The sequence below is a fragment of the Ictidomys tridecemlineatus genome, chromosome 2 (assembly GCF_052094955.1).
Source record: "Ictidomys tridecemlineatus isolate mIctTri1 chromosome 2, mIctTri1.hap1, whole genome shotgun sequence".
Classification (NCBI taxonomy): Eukaryota; Metazoa; Chordata; class Mammalia; order Rodentia; family Sciuridae; genus Ictidomys; species Ictidomys tridecemlineatus.
In genome coordinates, this window is record NC_135478.1 from 228,791,372 (window position 1) to 228,810,845 (window position 19,474).

General features: G+C 55.3%; 1 protein-coding gene across 6 annotated transcripts in view; it reads left to right on the forward strand.

Moving 5' to 3' along the window:
• Positions 1 to 19,474, forward strand: part of Dpp6 (dipeptidyl peptidase like 6) — an 860,191-nt gene that overhangs the window by 812,368 nt on the left and 28,349 nt on the right. For all 6 annotated transcript variants that reach the window (XM_078040897.1, XM_078040899.1, XM_078040896.1 and 3 more), the window contains exon 19: positions 714 to 783. In XM_078040897.1, coding sequence (XP_077897023.1) covers positions 714 to 783 — 70 coding nt within the window. The remainder of the gene's footprint in view (positions 1 to 713; positions 784 to 19,474) is intronic.

A 19,474-nucleotide genomic window follows, 5' to 3' on the forward strand; every position in this document is an offset into this window, starting at 1 on the left:
GTTAGTAATTGTGTTGAAAAGCCACTAATTCCAACTTAATTGCTGTGCCTTTGGTAATCTGGGTTGTAGTTAATGTCAACAAACAAATTCTAACTTGGGCCAGGAGGCTCGCTGGGGAGAGGTGGACAGAGGAAACCAGTGGGCCAGTTTGCCTGAGGCTCTGTTCTCACCCCACACACACTGCCGAGGACCAAACCCAATGACCACAATGGCTGCAGGACCAGCTCTTTTCCCAGGGTCCTCTTCCTGTGGCTCCAGCAGACACTCAGACCTGCCCAGCATGAACCTGAAGACAGGGACTGGAACAGCCCCCAAGGGCTGTGTCCCTCTCCCCCATCTCAGCCCCATCCCTCAGTCTTCCTGTCCCCAAACACCCATCCCCAAAATGTGGCAGAGTGGCAATGGCTGCCCTGGCTATGCCCCTCACTCCCGTGGGGCTTCTCTGCTGGCAGGTGCCGCAGGGACCTGTCCTTCCTGGTTTCAATGTACACTTCTGGGAGGTGGACCTTAAGCTCCAGCCAGAAACGGAGCCTGCAGGCACACAGCAAGCCAGGGCCACTGAAAGGAAGCCTGGGCTGCTCTCTAGATTTCCAGCCACACCTCCCCAGAGAGCCCACAGGCCACCACAACCCTGCAGACAAAGATTCAAGGGGTGCCCCGCATCCACCCTGCTGGCCCCGCCCTGACCACCGCTGTATTCCATTTCTCCACAGACTTGCCCATGCAGATCCTAAAGCCGGCGACCTTCACGGACACGGCCCACTACCCCTTGCTCCTCGTGGTGTGAGTACAGCTGCCTCTTTCCTTTGCTGTTGGGGCTCAAGGCACCAGGAGAGGTGAACACTGAGCTAGAGGACAAGCAGAGGAGACTAGACTGCAAGCACAGCACCCAGCCAGTTAAGACAGCAGCAAAGACCAGGTTCCTTCCTTAGCTCCCAGAGACACAAAGAGCTTGCAGGAGGGTGGAGGCCCCTCCCCAGGCTACTCAAAGGCAGGCTACCCAAAGGCAGCAAGTGCTGAGTCAGGCACCAGGGACTGTCTGACAGACTCGCACCATGCTGAGCAACAGAAAGACAGCTCATGGAGGGATGGTGGAGCCCTCCTGAAGATAGCTCATGGAGGGCAGGAGGGGACCTTCCTGAAGATAGCTCATGGAGGACAGGAAGGGACCTTCCTGAAGAAAGCTCATGGAGGGCAGGAGGGGCCTTCCTGAAGATAGCTCATGGAGGGCAGGAGGGGACCTTCCTGAAGATAGCTCATGGAGGGCAGGAGGGGACCTTCCTGAAGATAGCTCATGAAGGACAGGAGGGACCTTCCTGAAGATAGCTCATGGAGGGCAGGAGGGGACTTTCCTGAAGATAGCTCATGGAGGGCAGGAGGGGACCTTCCTGAAGACAGCTCATGGAGGGCAGGAGGGGTCCTTTCTGAAGATAACCCTTGGAGGGCAGGAGTGGACCTTCCTGAAGATAGCCCTTGAAGGGCAAGAGGGACCTTCCTGAAGATAGCTCATATTGGACAGGAGGGGACCTTCCTGAAGATAGCTCATGGAGGGCAGGAGGGACCTTGCTGAAGATAGCTCATGGAGGACAGGAGGGGCCCTTTCTGAAGATAGCTCATGGAGGGCAGGAGGGGACCTTCCTGAAGATAGCTCATGGAGGACAGGAGGGACCTTCCTGAAGATAGCTCATGGAGGACAGGAGGGACCTTCCTGAAGATAGCTCATGGAGGACAGGAAGGGACCTTCCTGAAGAAAGCTCATGGAGGGCAGGAGGGGCCTTCCTGAATATAGCTCATGGAAGACAGGAGGGGACATTCCTGAAGATAGCTCATGGAGGACAGGAGGGGACCTTCCTGAAGATAGCTCATGGAGGACAGGAGGGACCTTCCGGAAGATAGCTCATGGAGGGCAGGAGGGACCTTCCTGAAACTAGCTCATGGAGGGCAGGAGGGGACCTTCCTGAAGCTAGCTCATGGAGGGCAGGAGGGGACCTTCCTGAAGCTAGCTCATGGAGGACAGGAGGGACCTTCCTGAAGATAGCTCATGGAGGACAGGAGGGACCATCCTGAAGATAGCAATTGGAGGGCAGGAGGGACCTTCCTGAAGATAGCTCATGTTGGACAGGAGGGGACCTTCCAGAAGACAGCTCATGGAGGGCAGGAGGGGACCTTCCTGAAGATAGCTCATGGAGGGCAGGAGGGGACCTTCCAGAAGATAGCTCATGGAGGACAGGAGGGGAACTTCTTGAAGATACCTCATGGAGGACAGGAGGGACCTTCCTGAAGATAGCTCATGGAGGGCAGGAGGGGACTTTCCTGAAGATAGCTCATGGAGGACAGGAGGGACCTTCCTGAAGATAGCTCATGGAGGACAGGAAGGGACCTTCCTGAAGAAAGCTCATGGAGGGCAGGAGGGGCCTTCCTGAAGATAGCTCATGGAAGACAGGAGGGGACCTTCCTGAAGATAGCTCATGGAGGGCAGGAGGGGACCTTCCTGAAGATAGCTCATGGAGGGCAGGAGGGGTCCTTTCTGAAGATAGCCCTTGGAGGGCAGGAGGGGACCTTCCTGAAGATAGCCCTTGGAGGGCAGGAGGGACCTTCCTGAAGATAGCTCATGTTGGCAGGAGGGGACCTTCCTGAAGATAGCTCATGGAGGGCAGGAGGGACCTTGCTGAAGATAGCTCATGGAGGACAGGAGGGGCCCTTCCTGAAGATAGCCCTTGGAGGACAGGAGGGGACCTTCCTGAAGATAGCCCTTGGAGGGCAGGAGGGACCTTCCTGAAGATAGCTCATGTTGGACAGGAGGGGACCTTCCTGAAGATAGCTCATGGAGGGCTGGAGGGGACCTTTCTGAAGATAGCTCATGGAGGACAGAAGGGGCCCTTCCTGAAGATAGCTCATAAAGGACAGGAGGGGACCTTCCTGAAGATAGCTCATGGAGGACAGGAGGGGACCTTCCTGAAGATAGCTCATGGAGGACAGGAGGCGACCTTCCTGAAGATAGCTCATGGAGGGCAGGAGGGGACCTTTCTGAAGATAGCTCATGGAGGCCAGGAGGGGACCTTCCTGAAGATAGCTCATGGAGGACAGGAGGGACCTTCCTGAAGATAGCTCATGGAGGACAGGAGGGACCTTTCTGAAGATAGCTAATGGAGGACAGGAGGGGACCTTCCTGAAGACAGCTCATGGAGGGCAGGAGGGGACCTTCCTGAAGATAGCTCATGGAGGACAGGAGGGACCTTTCTGAAGATAGCTAATGGAGGACAGGAGGGGACCTTCCTGAAGACAGCTCATGGAGAGCAGGAGGGAACCTTCCTGAAGATAGCTCATGGAGGACAGGAGGGACCTTCCTGAAGATAGCTCATGGAGGGCATGAGAGGACCTTCCTGAAGATAGCTCATGGAGGGCAGGAGGGACCTTCCTGAAGTTAGCTCATGGAGAGCAGGAGGGACCTTCCTGAAGATAGCTCATGGAGGAGAGGAGGCGACCTTCCTGAAGATAGCTCATGGAGAGCAGGAGGGACCTTCCTGAAGATAGCTCATGGAGGAGAGGAGGGGACCTTCCTGAAGATAGCTCATGGAGGACAAGAGGGACCTTCCTGAAAATAGCTCATGGAGGACAGGAGGCGACCTTCCTGAAGATAGCTCATGGAGGACAGGAGGCGACCTTCCTGAAGATAGCTCATGGAGGACAGGAGGCGACCTTCCTGAAGATAGCTCATGGAGGGCAGGAGGGACCTTCCTGAAGATAGCTCATGGAGGACAGGGGGGACCTACCTGAAGATAGCTCATGGAGGACAGGAGGCGACCTTCCTGAAGATAGCTCATGGAGGGCAGGATGGACCTTCCTGAAGATAGCTCATGGAGGGCAGGAGGGAAACTTCCTGAAGATAGCTCATGGAGGACAGGAGGCGACCTTCCTGAAGATAGCTCATGGAGGGCAGGAGGCGACCTTCCTGAAGATAGCTCATGGAAGGCAGGAGGGACCTACCTGAAGATAGCTCATGGAGGACAGGGGACCTTCCTGAAGATAGCTCATGGAGGACAGGGGACCTTCCTGAAGACAGCTCATGGAGAGCAGGAGGGGACCTTCCTGAAGATAGCTCATGGAGGGCAGGAGGGACCTACCTGAAGATAGCTCATGGAGGACAGGAGGGACCTTCCTGAAGATAGCTCATGGAGGACAGGGGACCTTCCTGAAGATAACTCATGGAGAGCAGGAGGGGACCTTCCTGAAGATAGATCATGGAGGACAGGAGGGACCTTCCTGAAGATAGCTCATGGAGGACAGGAGGGACCTTCCTGAAGATAGCTCAAGAAGGGCAGCAGGTGACCTTCCAGAAGATAGCTCATGGAGGACAGGAGGGACCTTCTGAAGATAGCTCATGGAGGACAGGAGGGGACCTTCCTGAAGATAGCTCATGGAGGGCAGAAGGGGACCTTCCTGAAGATAGCTCATGTTGGACAGGAGGGGACCTTCCTGAAGATAGCTCATGGAGGGCAGGAGGGACCTTCCTGAAGATAGCTCATGTAGGACAGGAGGGACCTTCCTGAAGATAGCTCATGGAGGACAGGAGGGACCTTTCTGAAGATAGCTGATGGAGGACAGGAGGGACCTTCCTGAAGATAGCTCATGGAGGACAGGAGGGGACCTTCCTGATGATAGCTCATGGAGGGCAGGAGGGGACCTTCCTGAAGATATCTCATGGAGGACAGGAGGGACCATCCTGAAGATAGCTCAGGGAGGGCAGGAGGGGACCATTCTGAAGATACCTCATGGAGCATAGGGGGGACCTTCCTGAAGATAGCTCATGGAGGGCAGGAGGGGACCTTCCTGAAGATAGCTCATGGAGGACAGGAGGGACCTTCCTGAAGATAGCTCCTGGAGGACAGTGGGGACATTCCTAAAGATAGCTCATGGAGGACAGGAGGGACCTTCCTGAAGACAGCTCATGGAGGGCAGGAGGGGACCTTCCTGAAGATAGCTCATGGAGGGCAGGAGGGGACCTTCCTGAAGATAGCTCATGGAGGACAGGAGGGAACCTTCCTGAAGATAGCTCATGGAGAGCAGGAGGGGACCTTCCTGAAGATAGCTCATGGAGGGCAGGAGGGGACCTTCCTGAAGATAGCTCATGGAGGGCAGGAGGGGACCTTCCTGAAGATAGCTCATGGAGGACAGGAGGGACCTTCCTGAAGATAGCTCATGGAGGACAGGAGGGGACCTTCCTGAAGATAGCTCATGGAGGGCAGGAGGGGACCTTCCTGAAGATAGCTCATGGAGGGCAGGAGGGGTCCTTTCTGAAGATAGCCCTTGGAGGGCAGGAGGGGAACTTCCTGAAGATAGCCCTTGGAGGGCAGGAGGGACCTTCCTGAAGATAGCTCATGTTGGACAGGAGGGGACCTTCCTGAAGATAGCTCATGGAGGGCAGGAGGGACCTTGCTGAAGATAGCCCATGGAGGACAGGAGGGGACCTTCCTGAAGATAGCTCATGGAGGACAGGAGGGGACCTTCCTGAAGATAGCTCATGGAGGACAGGAGGGACCTTCCTGAAGATAGCTCATGGAGGACAGGAGGGGACCTTCCTGAAGATAGCTCATGGAGGACAGGAGGCGACCTTCCTGAAGATAGCTCATGGAGGGCAGGAGGGGACCTTTCTGAAGATAGCTCATGGAGGCCAGGAGGGGACCTTCCTGAAGATAGCTCATGGAGGACAGGAGGGACCTTCCTGAAGATAGCTCATGGAGGACAGGAGGGACCTTTCTGAAGATAGCTAATGGAGGACAGGAGGGGACCTTCCTGAAGACAGCTCATGGAGGGCAGGAGGGGACCTTCCTGAAGATAGCTCATGGAGGACAGGAGGTACCTTTCTGAAGATAGCTAATGGAGGACAGGAGGGGACCTTCCTGAAGACAGCTCATGGAGGGCAGGAGGGGACCTTCCTGAAGATAGCTCATGGAGGGCATGAGAGGACCTTCCTGAACATAGCTCATGGAGGGCAGGAGGGACCTTCCTGAAGTTAGCTCATGGAGAGCAGGAGGGACGTTCCTGAAGATAGCTCATGAAGGAGAGGAGGGGACCTTCCTGAAGATAGCTCATGGAGAGCAGGAGGGACCTTCCTGAAGATAGCTCATGGAGGAGAGGAAAGGACCTTCCTGAAGATAGCTCCTGGAGGACAAGAGGGACCTTCCTGAAAATAGCTCATGGAGGACAGGAGGCGACCTTCCTGAAGATAGCTCATGGAGGACAGGAGGCAACCTTCCTGAAGATAGCTCATGGAGGACAGGAGGGACATTCCTGAAGATAGCTCATGGAGGGCAGGAGGGACCTTCCTGAAGATAGCTCATGGAGGACAGGGGGGACCTACCTGAAGATAGCTCATGGAGGACAGGAGGCGACCTTCCTGAAGATAGCTCATGGAGGGCAGGATGGACCTTCCTGAAGATAGCTCATGGAGGGCAGGAGGGAACCTTCCTGAAGATAGCTCATGGAGGACAGGAGGCGACCGTCCTGAAGATAGCTCATGGAGGGCAGGAGGGGACCTTCCTGAAGATAGCTCATGGAGGGCAGGAGGGACCTACCTGAAGATAGCTCATGGAGGACAGGGGACCTTCCTGAAGATAGCTCATGGAGGACAGGGGACCTTCCTGAAGATAGCTCATGGAGAGCAGTAGGGGACCTTCCTGAAGATAGCTCATGGAGGGCAGGAGGGGACCTTCCTGAAGATAGCTCATGGAGAACAGGAGGGACCTACCTGAAGATAGCTCATGGAGGACAGGAGGGACCTTCCTGAAGATAGCTCATGGAGGACAGGGTACCTTCCTGAAGATACCTCATGGAGAGCAGGAGGGGACCTTCCTGAAGATAGATCATGGAGGACAGGAGGGACCTTCCTGAAGATAGCTCATGGAGGACAGGAGGGACCTTCCTGAAGATAGCTCATGGAGGACAGGAGGGACCTTCCTGAAGATAGCTCAATAAGGGCAGCAGGTGACCTTCCAGAAGATAGCTCATGGAGGACAGGAGGGACCTTCCTGAAGATAGCTCATGGAGGACAGGAGGGGACCTTCCTGAAGATAGCTCATGGAGGGCAGGAGGGGACCTTCCTGAAGATAGCTCATGTTGGACAGGAGGGACCTTCCTGAAGATAGCTCTTGGAGGAGAGGAGGGGACCTTCCTGAAGATAGCTCATGGAGGGCAAGAGGGGACCTTCCTGAAGATAGCTTATGGAGGGCAGGAGGGGACCTTCCTGAAGATAGCTCATGGAGGACAGGAGGGACCTTCCTGAAGATAGCTCATGGAGGACAGGAGGGACCTTCCTGAAGATAGCTCATGGAGGGCAGGAGGGGACCTTCCTGAAGATATCTCATGGAGGACAGGAGGGACCGTCCTGAAGATAGCTCATGGAGGGCAGGAGGGGACCATTCTGAAGATACCTCATGGAGCACAGGGGGGACCTTCCTGAAGATAGCAGATGGAGGGCAGGAGGGGACCTTCCTGAAGATAGCTCATGGAGGACAGGAGGGACCTTCCTGAAGATAGCTCCTGGAGGACAGTGGGGACATTCCTAAAGATAGCTCATGGAGGACAGGAGGGACCTTCCTGAAGATAGCTCATGGAGGGCAGGAGGGGACCTTCCTGAAGATAGCTCATGGAGGGCAGGAGGGGACCTTCCTGAAGATAGCTCATGGAGGACAGGAGGGAACCTTCCTGAAGATAGCTCATGGAGAGCAGGAGGGGACCTTCCTGAAGATAGCTCATGAAGGGCAGGAGAGGACCTTCCTGAAGATAGCTCATGGAGGGCAGGAGGGGACCTTCCTGAAGATAGCTCATGGAGGACAGGAGGGACCTTCCTGAAGATAGCTCATGGAGGACAGGAGGGACCTTCCTGAAGATAGCTCATGGAGGGCAGGAGGGGACCTTCCTGAAGATAGCTCATGGAGGGCAGGAGGGACCTTCCTGAAGAGAGCTCATGGAAGACAGGAGGGGACCTTCCTGAAGGTAGCTCATGGAGGGCAGGAGGGAACTTCCTGAAGATAGCTCATGGAGGGCAGGAGGGCACCTTATGACGATAGCTCATGGAGGACAGGAGGGACCTTCCTGAAGATAGCTCATGGAGGACAGGAGGGACCTTCCTGAAGATAGCTCATGGAGAGCAGGAGGGGACCTTCCTGAAGATAGCTCATGGAGGGCAGGAGGGACCGTCCTGAAGATAGCTCATGGAGGGCAGGAGGGGACCTTCCTGAAGATAGCTCATGGAGGACAGGAGGGGACCTTCCTGAAGATAGCTCATGGAGGGCAGGAGGGACCTTCCTGAAGATAGCTCATGGAGGGCAGGAGGGCACCTTATGAAGATAGCTCATGGAGGACAGGAGGGACCTTCCTGAACAAAGCTCATGGAGGACAGGAGGGACCTTCCTGAAGATAGCTCATGGAGGACAGGAGGGACCTTCCTGAAAATAGCTCATGGAGGACAGGGGGGACCTTCCTGAAGACAGCTCATGGAGGGCAGGAGGGACCTTCCTGAAGATAGCTCATGGAGGGCATGAGAGGACCTTCCTGAACATAGCTCATGGAGGGCAGGAGGGACCTTCCTGAAGTTAGCTCATGGAGAGCAGGAGGGACGTTCCTGAAGATAGCTCATGAAGGAGAGGAGGGGACCTTCCTGAAGATAGCTCATGGAGAGCAGGAGGGACCTTCCTGAAGATAGCTCATGGAGGAGAGGAAGGGACCTTCCTGAAGATAGCTCCTGGAGGACAAGAGGGACCTTCCTGAAAATAGCTCATGGAGGACAGGAGGCGACCTTCCTGAAGATAGCTCATGGAGGACAGGAGGCAACCTTCCTGAAGATAGCTCATGGAGGACAGGAGGGACCTACCTGAAGATAGCTCATGGAGGACAGGAGGCGACCTTCCTGAAGATAGCTCATGGAGGGCAGGATGGACCTTCCTGAAGATAGCTCATGGAGGGCAGGAGGGAACCTTCCTGAAGATAGCTCATGGAGGACAGGAGGCGACCGTCCTGAAGATAGCTCATGGAGGGCAGGAGGGGACCTTCCTGAAGATAGCTCATGGAGGGCAGGAGGGACCTACCTGAAGATAGCTCATGGAGGACAGGGGACCTTCCTGAAGATAGCTCATGGAGGACAGGGGACCTTCCTGAAGATAGCTCATGGAGAGCAGTAGGGGACCTTCCTGAAGATAGCTCATGGAGGGCAGGAGGGGACCTTCCTGAAGATAGCTCATGGAGAACAGGAGGGACCTACCTGAAGATAGCTCATGGAGGACAGGAGGGACCTTCCTGAAGATAGCTCATGGAGGACAGGGGACCTTCCTGAAGATACCTCATGGAGAGCAGGAGGGGACCTTCCTGAAGATAGATCATGGAGGACAGGAGGGACCTTCCTGAAGATAGCTCATGGAGGACAGGAGGGACCTTCCTGAAGATAGCTCATGGAGGACAGGAGGGACCTTCCTGAAGATAGCTCAAGAAGGGCAGCAGGTGACCTTCCAGAAGATAGCTCATGGAGGACAGGAGGGACCTTCCTGAAGATAGCTCATGGAGGACAGGAGGGGACCTTCCTGAAGATAGCTCATGGAGGGCAGGAGGGGACCTTCCTGAAGATAGCTCATGTTGGACAGGAGGGGACCTTCCTGAAGATAGCTCATGGAGGGCAGGAGGGACCTTCCTGAAGATAGCTCCTGGAGGAGAGGAGGGGACCTTCCTGAAGATAGCTCATGGAGGGCAGGAGGGGACCTTCCTGAAGATAGCTTATGGAGGGCAGGAGGGGACCTTCCTGAAGATAGCTCATGGAGGACAGGAGGGACCTTCCTGAAGATAGCTCATGGAGGACAGGAGGGACCTTCCTGAAGATAGCTCATGGAGGGCAGGAGGGGACCTTCCTGAAGATATCTCATGGAGGACAGGAGGGACCGTCCTGAAGATAGCTCATGGAGGGCAGGAGGGGACCATTCTGAAGATACCTCATGGAGCACAGGGGGGACCTTCCTGAAGATAGCTGATGGAGGGCAGGAGGGGACCTTCCTGAAGATAGCTCATGGAGGACAGGAGGGACCTTCCTGAAGATAGCTCCTGGAGGACAGTGGGGACATTCCTAAAGATAGCTCATGGAGGACAGGAGGGACCTTCCTGAAGATAGCTCATGGAGGGCAGGAGGGGACCTTCCTGAAGATAGCTCATGGAGGACAGGAGGGACCTTCCTGAAGATAGCTCATGGAGGGCAGGAGGGGACCTTCCTGAAAATAGCTCATGGAGGGCAGGAGGGACCTTCCTGAAGATAGCTCATGGAAGACAGGAGGGGACCTTCCTGAAGGTAGCTCATGGAGGACAGGAGGGACCTTCCTGAAGATAGCTCATGGAGGGCAGGAGGGCACCTTATGACGATAGCTCATGGAGGACAGGAGGGACCTTCCTGAAGATAGCTCATGGAGGACAGGAGGGACCTTCCTGAAGATAGGCTCATGGAGGGCAGGAGGGACCGTCCTGAAGATAGCTCATGGAGGGCAGGAGGGGACCTTCCTGAAGATAGCTCATGGAGGACAGGAGGGGACCTTCCTGAAGATAGCTCATGGAGGGCAGGAGGGACCTTCCTGAAGATAGCTCATGGAGGGCAGGAGGGCACCTTATGAAGATAGCTCATGGAGGACAGGAGGGACCTTCCTGAAGATAGCTCATGGAGGACAGGAGGGACCTTCCTGAAGATAGCTCATGGAGGACAGGAGGGACCTTCCTGAAAATAGCTCATGGAGGACAGGTGGGACCTTCCTGAAGACAGCTCATGGAGGGCAGGAGGGACCTTCCTGAAGATAGCTCATGGAGGACAGGAGGGACCTTCCTGAAGATAGCTCATGGAGGGCAGGAGGGGACCTTCCTGAAGATAGCTCATGGAGGGCAGGAGGGGACCTTCCTGAAGATAGCTCATGGAGGGCAGGAGGGGACCTTCCTGAAGATAGCTCATGAAGGACAGGAGAGACCTTCCTGAAGATAGCTCATGGAGGGCAGGAGGGGACCTTCCGGAAGATAGCTCATGGAGGCCAGGATGGGACCTTCCTGAAGATAGCTCATGGAGGACAGGAGGGACCTTCCTGAAGATAGCTCATGGAGGACAGGAGGGACCTTCCTGAAGATAGCTCATGGAGGGCAGGAGGGGACCTTCCTGAAGATAGCTCATGGAGGACAGGAGGGACCTTCCTGAAGATAGCTCATGTAGGGCATGAGAGGACCTTCCTGAACATAGCTCATGGAGGGCAGGAGGGACCTTCCTGAAGTTAGCTCATGGAGAGCAGGAGGGACGTTCCTGAAGATAGCTCATGAAGGAGAGGAGGGGACCTTCCTGAAGATAGCTCATGGAGAGCAGGAGGGACCTTCCTGAAGATAGCTCATGGAGGAGAGGAAGGGACCTTCCTGAAGATAGCTCATGGAGGACAAGAGGGACCTTCCTGAAAATAGCTCATGGAGGACAGGAGGCGACCTTCCTGAAGATAGCTCATGGAGGACAGGAGGCAACCTTCCTGAAGATAGCTCATGGAGGACAGGAGGGACCTTCCTGAAGATAGCTCATGGAGGGCAGGAGGGACCTTCCTGAAGATAGCTCATGGAGGACAGGGGGGACCTACCTGAAGATAGCTCATGGAGGACAGGAGGCGACCTTCCTGAAGATAGCTCATGGAGGGCAGGATGGACCTTCTGAAGATAGCTCATGGAGGGCAGGAGGGAACCTTCCTGAAGATAGCTCATGGAGGACAGGAGGCGACCGTCCTGAAGATAGCTCATGGAGGGCAGGAGGGGACCTTCCTGAAGATAGCTCATGGAGGGCAGGAGGGACCTACCTGAAGATAGCTCATGGAGGACAGGGGACCTTCCTGAAGATAGCTCATGGAGGACAGGGGACCTTCCTGAAGATAGCTCATGGAGAGCAGTAGGGGACCTTCCTGAAGATAGCTCATGGAGGGCAGGAGGGGACCTTCCTGAAGATAGCTCATGGAGAACAGGAGGGACCTACCTGAAGATAGCTCATGGAGGACAGGAGGGACCTTCCTGAAGATAGCTCATGGAGGACAGGGGACCTTCCTGAAGATACCTCATGGAGAGCAGGAGGGGACCTTCCTGAAGATAGATCATGGAGGACAGGAGGGAACTTCCTGAAGATAGCTCATGGAGGACAGGAGGGACCTTCCTGAAGATAGCTCATGGAGGACAGGAGGGACCTTCCTGAAGATAGCTCAAGAAGGGCAGCAGGTGACCTTCCAGAAGATAGCTCATGGAGGACAGGAGGGACCTTCCTGAAGATAGCTCATGGAGGCCAGGAGGGGACGTTCCTGAAGATAGCTCATGGAGGGCAGGAGGGGACCTTCCTGAATATAGCTCATGTTGGACAGGAGGGGACCTTCCTGAAGATAGCTCATGGAGGGCAGGAGGGACCTTCCTGAAGATAGCTCTTGGAGGAGAGGAGGGGACCTTCCTGAAGATAGCTCATGGAGGGCAGGAGGGGACCTTCCTGAAGATAGCTTATGGAGGGCAGGAGGGGACCTTCCTGAAGATAGCTCATGGAGGACAGGAGGGACCTTCCTGAAGATAGCTCATGGAGGACAGGAGGGACCTTCCTGAAGATAGCTCATGGAGGGCAGGAGGGGACCTTCCTGAAGATATCTCATGGAGGACAGGAGGGACCGTCCTGAAGATAGCTCATGGAGGGCAGGAGGGGACCATTCTGAAGATACCTCATGGAGCACAGGGGGGACCTTCCTGAAGATAGCTGATGGAGGGCAGGAGGGGACCTTCCTGAAGATAGCTCATGGAGGACAGGAGGGACCTTCCTGAAGATAGCTCCTGGAGGACAGTGGGGACATTCCTAAAGATAGCTCATGGAGGACAGGAGGGACCTTCCTGAAGATCGCTCATGTTGGACAGGAGGGGACCTTCCTGAAGATAGCTCATGGAGGGCAGGAGGGACCTTGCTGAAGATAGCTTATGGAGGACAGGAGGGGCCCTTTCTGAAGATAGCTCATGGAGGGCAGGAAGGGACCTTCCTGAAGATAGCTCATGGAGGACAGGAGGGGACCTTCCTGAAGATAGATCATGGAGAACAGGAGGGACCTTCCTGAAGATAGCTCATGGACGGCATGAGGGAGACATTTTTGAAGATAGCTCAAGGAGAACAGGAGGGGACCTTCCTGAAGATAGCTCATGGAGGACAGGAGGGGACCTTCCTGAAGATACCTCATGGAGGACAGGAGGGACCTTCCTGAAGATAGCTCATGGAGGACAGGAGGGGACCTTCCTGAAGATAGCTCATGGTGGGCAGGAGGGGACCTTCCTGAAGATAGCTCATGGAGGAGAGGTGGGGACCTTCCTGAAGATAGCTCATGGAGGACCGGAGGTGACCTTACTGAAGATAGCTCATGGAGGACAGGAGGCAACCTTCCTGAAGATAGCTCATGGAGGACAGGAAGCGACCTTCCTGATAATAGATCATGGAGGACAGGAGGGACCTTCCTGAAGATAGCTCGTGGAGGGCAGGAGGGACCTTCCTGAACGTAGCTCATGGAGGACAGGAGGGGACCTTCCTGAAGATAGCTCATGGAGGGCAGGAGGGGATCTTCCTGAAGATAGCTCATGGAGGACAGGAGGGACCTTCCTGAAGATAGCTCATGGAGGGCAGGAAGGACCTTTCTGAAGATAGCTCATGGAGGACAGGAGGGGAACTTCCTGAAGATAGCTCATGGAGGACAGTAGGGACCTTCCTGAAGATAGCTCATGGAGGACAGGAGGGACCCTCCTGAAGATAGCTCATGGAGGACAGGAGGGGACCTTCCTGAAGATAGCTCATGGAGGACAGGAGGGGACCTTCCTGAACATAGCTCATGGAGGAGAGGAGGGGACGTTCCTGAAGATAGCTTATGGAGGACAGGAGGCGACCTTCCTGAAGTTAGCTCATGGAGGACAGGAGGCGACCTTCCTGATAATAGATCATGGAGGACAGGAGGGACCTTCCTGAAGATAGCTCATGGAGGGCAGGAGGGGACCTTCCTGAAGATAGCTCATGGAGGGCAGGAGGGGACCTTCCTGAAGATAGCTGATGGAGGCCAGGAGGGGACCTTCCTGAAGATAGCTCATGGAGGACAGGAGGGACCTTCCTGAAGATAGCTCATGGAAGACAGGAGGGGACCTTCCTGAAGATAGCTCATGGAGGGCAGGAGGGGACCTTCCTGAAGACAGCTCATGGAGGGCAGGAGGGGTCCTTTCTGAAGATAGCCCTTGGAGGGCAGGAGTGGACCTTCCTGAAGATAGCCCTTGGAGGGCAGGAGGGACCTTCCTGAAGATAGCTCATGTTGGACAGGAGGGGACCTTCCTGAATATAGCTCATGGAGGGCAGGAGGGACCTTGCTGAAGATAGCTCATGGAGGACAGGAGGGGCCCTTTCTGAAGATAGCTCATGGAGGGCAGGAGGGGACCTTCCTGAAGATAGCTCATGGAGGACAGGAGGGGACCTTCCTGAAGATAGCTCATGGAGGACAGGAGGGACCTTCCTGAAGATAGCTCATGGAGGGCATGAGGGAGACCTTCCTGAAGATAGCTCATGGAGAACAGGAGGGGACCTTCCTGAAGATAGCTCATGGAGGACAGGAGGGGACCTTCCTGAAGATAGCTCATGGAGGACAGGAGGGACCTTCCTGAAGATAGCTCATGGAGGGCAGGAGAGGATCTTCCTTAAGATAGCTCATGGTGGGCAGGAGGGGACCTTCCTGAAGATAGCTCATGGAGGAGAGGAGGGGACCTTCCTGAAGATAGCTCATGGAGGACAGGAAGCGACCTTCCTGATAATAAATCATGGAGGACAGGAGGGACCTTCCTGAAGATAGCTCATAGAGGACAGGAGAGACCTTCCTGAAGATAGCTCATGGAGGACAGGAGGGGACCTTCCTGAAGATAGCTCATGGAGGGCAGGAGGGGACCTTCCTGAAGATAGCTCATGGAGGACAGGAGGCGACCTTCCTGATGATAGCTCATGGAGGGCAGGAGGGACCTTCCTGAAGATAGCTCATGGAGGACAGGAGGGGACCTTCCTGAAGATAGCTCATGGAGGGCAGGAGGGGACCTTCCTGAAGATAGCTCATGGAGGACAGGAGGGACCTTCCTGAAGATAGCTCATGGAGGGCAGGAGGGACCTTCCTGAAAATAGCTCATGGAGGACAGGAGGGGACCTTCCTGAAGATAGCTCATAGAGGACAGTAGGGACCTTCCTGAAGATAGCTCATGGAGGACAGGAGGGACCTTCCTGAAGATAGCTCATGGAGGACAGGAGGGGACCTTCCTGAAGATAGCTCATGGAGGACAGGAGGGGACCTTTCTGAAGATAGCTCATGGAGGAGAGGAGGGGACGTTCCTGAAGATAGCTCATGGAGAACAGGAGGCGACCTTCCTGAAGATAGCTCATGGAGGACAGGAGGCGACCTTCCTGATAATAGATCATGGAGGACAGGAGGGACCTTCCTGAAGATAGCTCATGGAGGACAGTGGGGACATTCCTGAAGAAAGCTCATGGAGGGCAGGAGGGACCTTCCTGAAGATAGCTCATGGAGGGCAGGAGGGACCTACCTGAAGATAGCTCATGGAGGACAGGAGGGACCTTCCTGAAGATAGCTCATGGAGGCTAGGAGGCGACCTTCCTGAAGATAGCTCATGGAGGACAGGAGGCGACCTTCCTGATAATAGATCATGGAGGACAGGAGGGACCTTCCTGAAGATAGCTCATGGAGGACAGGAGGGGACCTTCCTGAAGATAGCTCATGGAGGGCAGGAGGGGACCTTCCTGAGGATAGCTCATGGAGGGCAGGAGGGGTCCTTTCTAAAGATAGCCCTTGGAGGGCAGGAGGGGAACTTCCTGAAGATAGCCCTTGGAGGGCAGGAGGGACCTTCCTGAAGATAGCTCATGTTGGACAGGAGGGGACCTTCCTGAAGATAGCTCATGGAGGGCAGGAGGGACCTTGCTGAAGATAGCTCATGGAGGACAGGAGGGGACCTTCCTGAAGATAGCTCATGGAGGACAGGAGGGGACCTTCCTGAAGATAGCTCATGGAGGACAGGAGGGGACCTTCCTGAAGATAGCTCATGGAGGACAGGAAGCGACCTTCCTGAAGATAGCTCATGGAGGGCAGGAGGGGACCTTTCTGAAGATAGCTCATGGAGGCCAGGAGGGGACCTTCCTGAAGATAGCTCATGGAGGACAGGAGGGACCTTCCTGAAGATAGCTCATGGAGGACAGGAGGGACCTTTCTGAAGATAGCTAATGGAGGACAGGAGGGGACCTTCCTGAAGACAGCTCATGGAGGGCAGGAGGGGACCTTCCTGAAGATAGCTCATGGAGGACAGGAGGTACCTTTCTGAAGATAGCTAATGGAGGAAAGGAGGGGACCTTCCTGAAGACAGCTCATGGAGGGCAGGAGGGGACCTTCCTGAAGATAGCTCATGGAGGACAGGAGGGACCTTCCTGAAGATAGCTCATGGAGGGCAGGAGGGGACCTTCCTGAACATAGCTCATGGACGGCAGGAGGGACCTTCCTGAAGTTAGCTCATGGAGAGCAGGAGGGACGTTCCTGAAGATAGCTCATGAAGGAGAGGAGGGGACCTTCCTGAAGATAGCTCATGGAGAGCAGGAGGGACCTTCCTGAAGATAGCTCATGGAGGACAAGAGGGACCTTCCTGAAAATAGCTCATGGAGGACAGGAGGCGACCTTCCTGAAGATAGCTCATGGAGGACAGGAGGCGACCTTCCTGAAGATAGCTCATGGAGGACAGGAGGGACCTTCCTGAAGATAGCTCATGGAGGGCAGGAGGGACCTTCCTGAAGATAGCTCATGGAGGACAGGGGGGACCTACCTGAAGATAGCTCATGGAGGACAGGAGGCGACCTTCCTGAAGATAGCTCATGGAGGGCAGGAGGGACCTTCCTGAAGATAGCTCATGGAGGACAGGAGGGAACCTTCCTGAAGATAGCTCATGGAGGACAGGAGGCGACCGTCCTGAAGATAGCTCATGGAGGGCAGGAGGGGACCTTCCTGAAGATAGCTCATGGAGGGCAGGAGGGACCTACCTGAAGATAGCTCATGGAGGACAGGGGACCTTCCTGAAGATAGCTCATGGAGGACAGGGGACCTTCCTGAAGATAGCTCATGGAGAGCAGTAGGGGACCTTCCTGAAGATAGCTCATGGAGGGCAGGAGGGGACCTTCCTGAAGATAGCTCATGCAGAACAGGAGGGACCTACCTGAAGATAGCTCATGGAGGACAGGAGGGACCTTCCTGAAGATAGCTCATGGAGGACAGGGGACCTTCCTGAAGATACCTCATGGAGAGCAGGAGGGGACCTTCCTGAAGATAGATCATGGAGGACAGGAGGGACCTTCCTGAAGATAGCTCATGGAGGACAGGAGGGACCTTCCTGAAGATAGCTCATGGAGGACAGGAGGGACCTTCCTGAAGATAGCTCAAGAAGGGCAGCAGGTGACCTTCCAGAAGATAGCTCATGGAGGACAGGAGGTACCTTCCTGAAGATAGCTCATGGAGGACAGGAGGGGACCTTCCTGACGATAGCTCATGGAGGGCAGGAGGGGACCTTCCTGAAGATAGCTCATGTTGGACAGGAGGGGACCTTCCTGAAGATAGCTCATGGAGGGCAGGAGGGACCTTCCTGAAGATAGCTCTTGGAGGAGAGGAGGGGACCTTCCTGAAGATAGCTCATGGAGGGCAGGAGGGGACCTTCCTGAAGATAGCTTATGGAGGGCAGGAGGGGACCTTCCTGAAGATAGCTCATCAGGACAGGAGGGACCTTCCTGAAGATAGCTCATGGAGGACAGGAGGGACCTTCCTGAAGATAGCTCATGGAGGGCAGGAGGGGACCTTCCTGAAGATATCTCATGGAGGACAGGAGGGACCGTCCTGAAGATAGCTCATGGAGGGCAGGAGGGGACCATTCTGAAGATACCTCATGGAGCACAGGGGGGACCTTCCTGAAGATAGCTGATGGAGGGCAGGAGGGGACCTTCCTGAAGATAGCTCATGGAGGACAGGAGGGACCTTCCTGAAGATAGCTCCTGGAGGACAGTGGGTACATTCCTAAAGATAGCTCATGGAGGACAGGAGGGACCTTCCTGAAGATAGCTCATGGAGGGCAGGAGGGGACCTTCCTGAAGATAGCTCATGGAGGGCAGGAGGGGACCTTCCTGAAGATAGCTCATGGAGGACAGGAGGGAACCTTCCTGAAGATAGCTCATGGAGAGCAGGAGGGGACCTTCCTGAAGATAGCTCATGAAAAGCAGGAGGGGACCTTCCTGAAGATAGCTCATGGAGGGCAGGAGGGGACCTTCCTGAAGATAGCTCATGGAGGACAGGAGGGACCTTCCTGAAGATAGCTCATGGAGGACAGGAGGGACCTTCCTGAAGATAGCTCATGGAGGGCAGGAGGGGACCTTCCTGAAGATAGCTCATGGAGGGCAGGAGGGACCTTCCTGAAGATAGCTCATGGAAGACAGGAGGGGACCTTCCTGAAGGTAGCTCATGGAGGGCAGGAGGGACCTTCCTGAAGATAGCTCATGGAGGGCAGGAGGGCACCTTATGAAGATAGCTCATGGAGGACAGGAGGGACCTTCCTGAAGATATCTCATGGAGGACAGGAGGGACCTTCCTGAAGATAGCTCATGGAGAGCAGGAGGGGACCTTCCTGAAGATAGCTCATGGAGGGCAGGAGGGACCGTCCTGAAGATAGCTCATGGAGGGCAGGAGGGACCGTCCTGAAGATAGCTCATGGAGGGCAGGAGGGGACCTTCCTGAAGATAGCTCATGGAGGGCAGGAGGGGACCTTCCTGAAGATAGCTCATGGAGGACAGGAGGGGACCTTCCTGAAGATAGCTCATGGAGGGCAGGAGGGACCTTCCTGAAGATAGCTCATGGAGGGCAGGAGGGCACCTTATGAAGATAGCTCATGGAGGACAGGAGGGACCTTCCTGAAGATAGCTCATGGAGGACAGGAGGGACCTTCCTGAAGATAGCTCATGGAGGACAGGAGGGACCTTCCTGAAAATAGCTCATGGAGGACAGGGGGGACCTTCCTGAAGACAGCTCATGGAGGGCAGGAGGGACCTTCCTGAAGATAGCTCATGGAGGACAGGAGGGACCTTCCTGAAGATAGCTCATGGAGGGCAGGAGGGGACCTTCCTGAAGATAGCTCATGGAGGGCAGGAGGGGACCTTCCTGAAGATAGCTCATGGAGGGCAGGAGGGGACCTTCCTGAAGATAGCTCATGAAGGACAGGAGGGACCTTCCTGAAGATAGCTCATGGAGGGCAGGAGGGGACCTTCCGGAAGATAGCTCATGGAGGCCAGGATGGGACCTTCCTGAAGATAGCTCATGGAGGACAGGAGGGACCTTCCTGAAGATAGCTCATGGAGGACAGGAAGGGACCT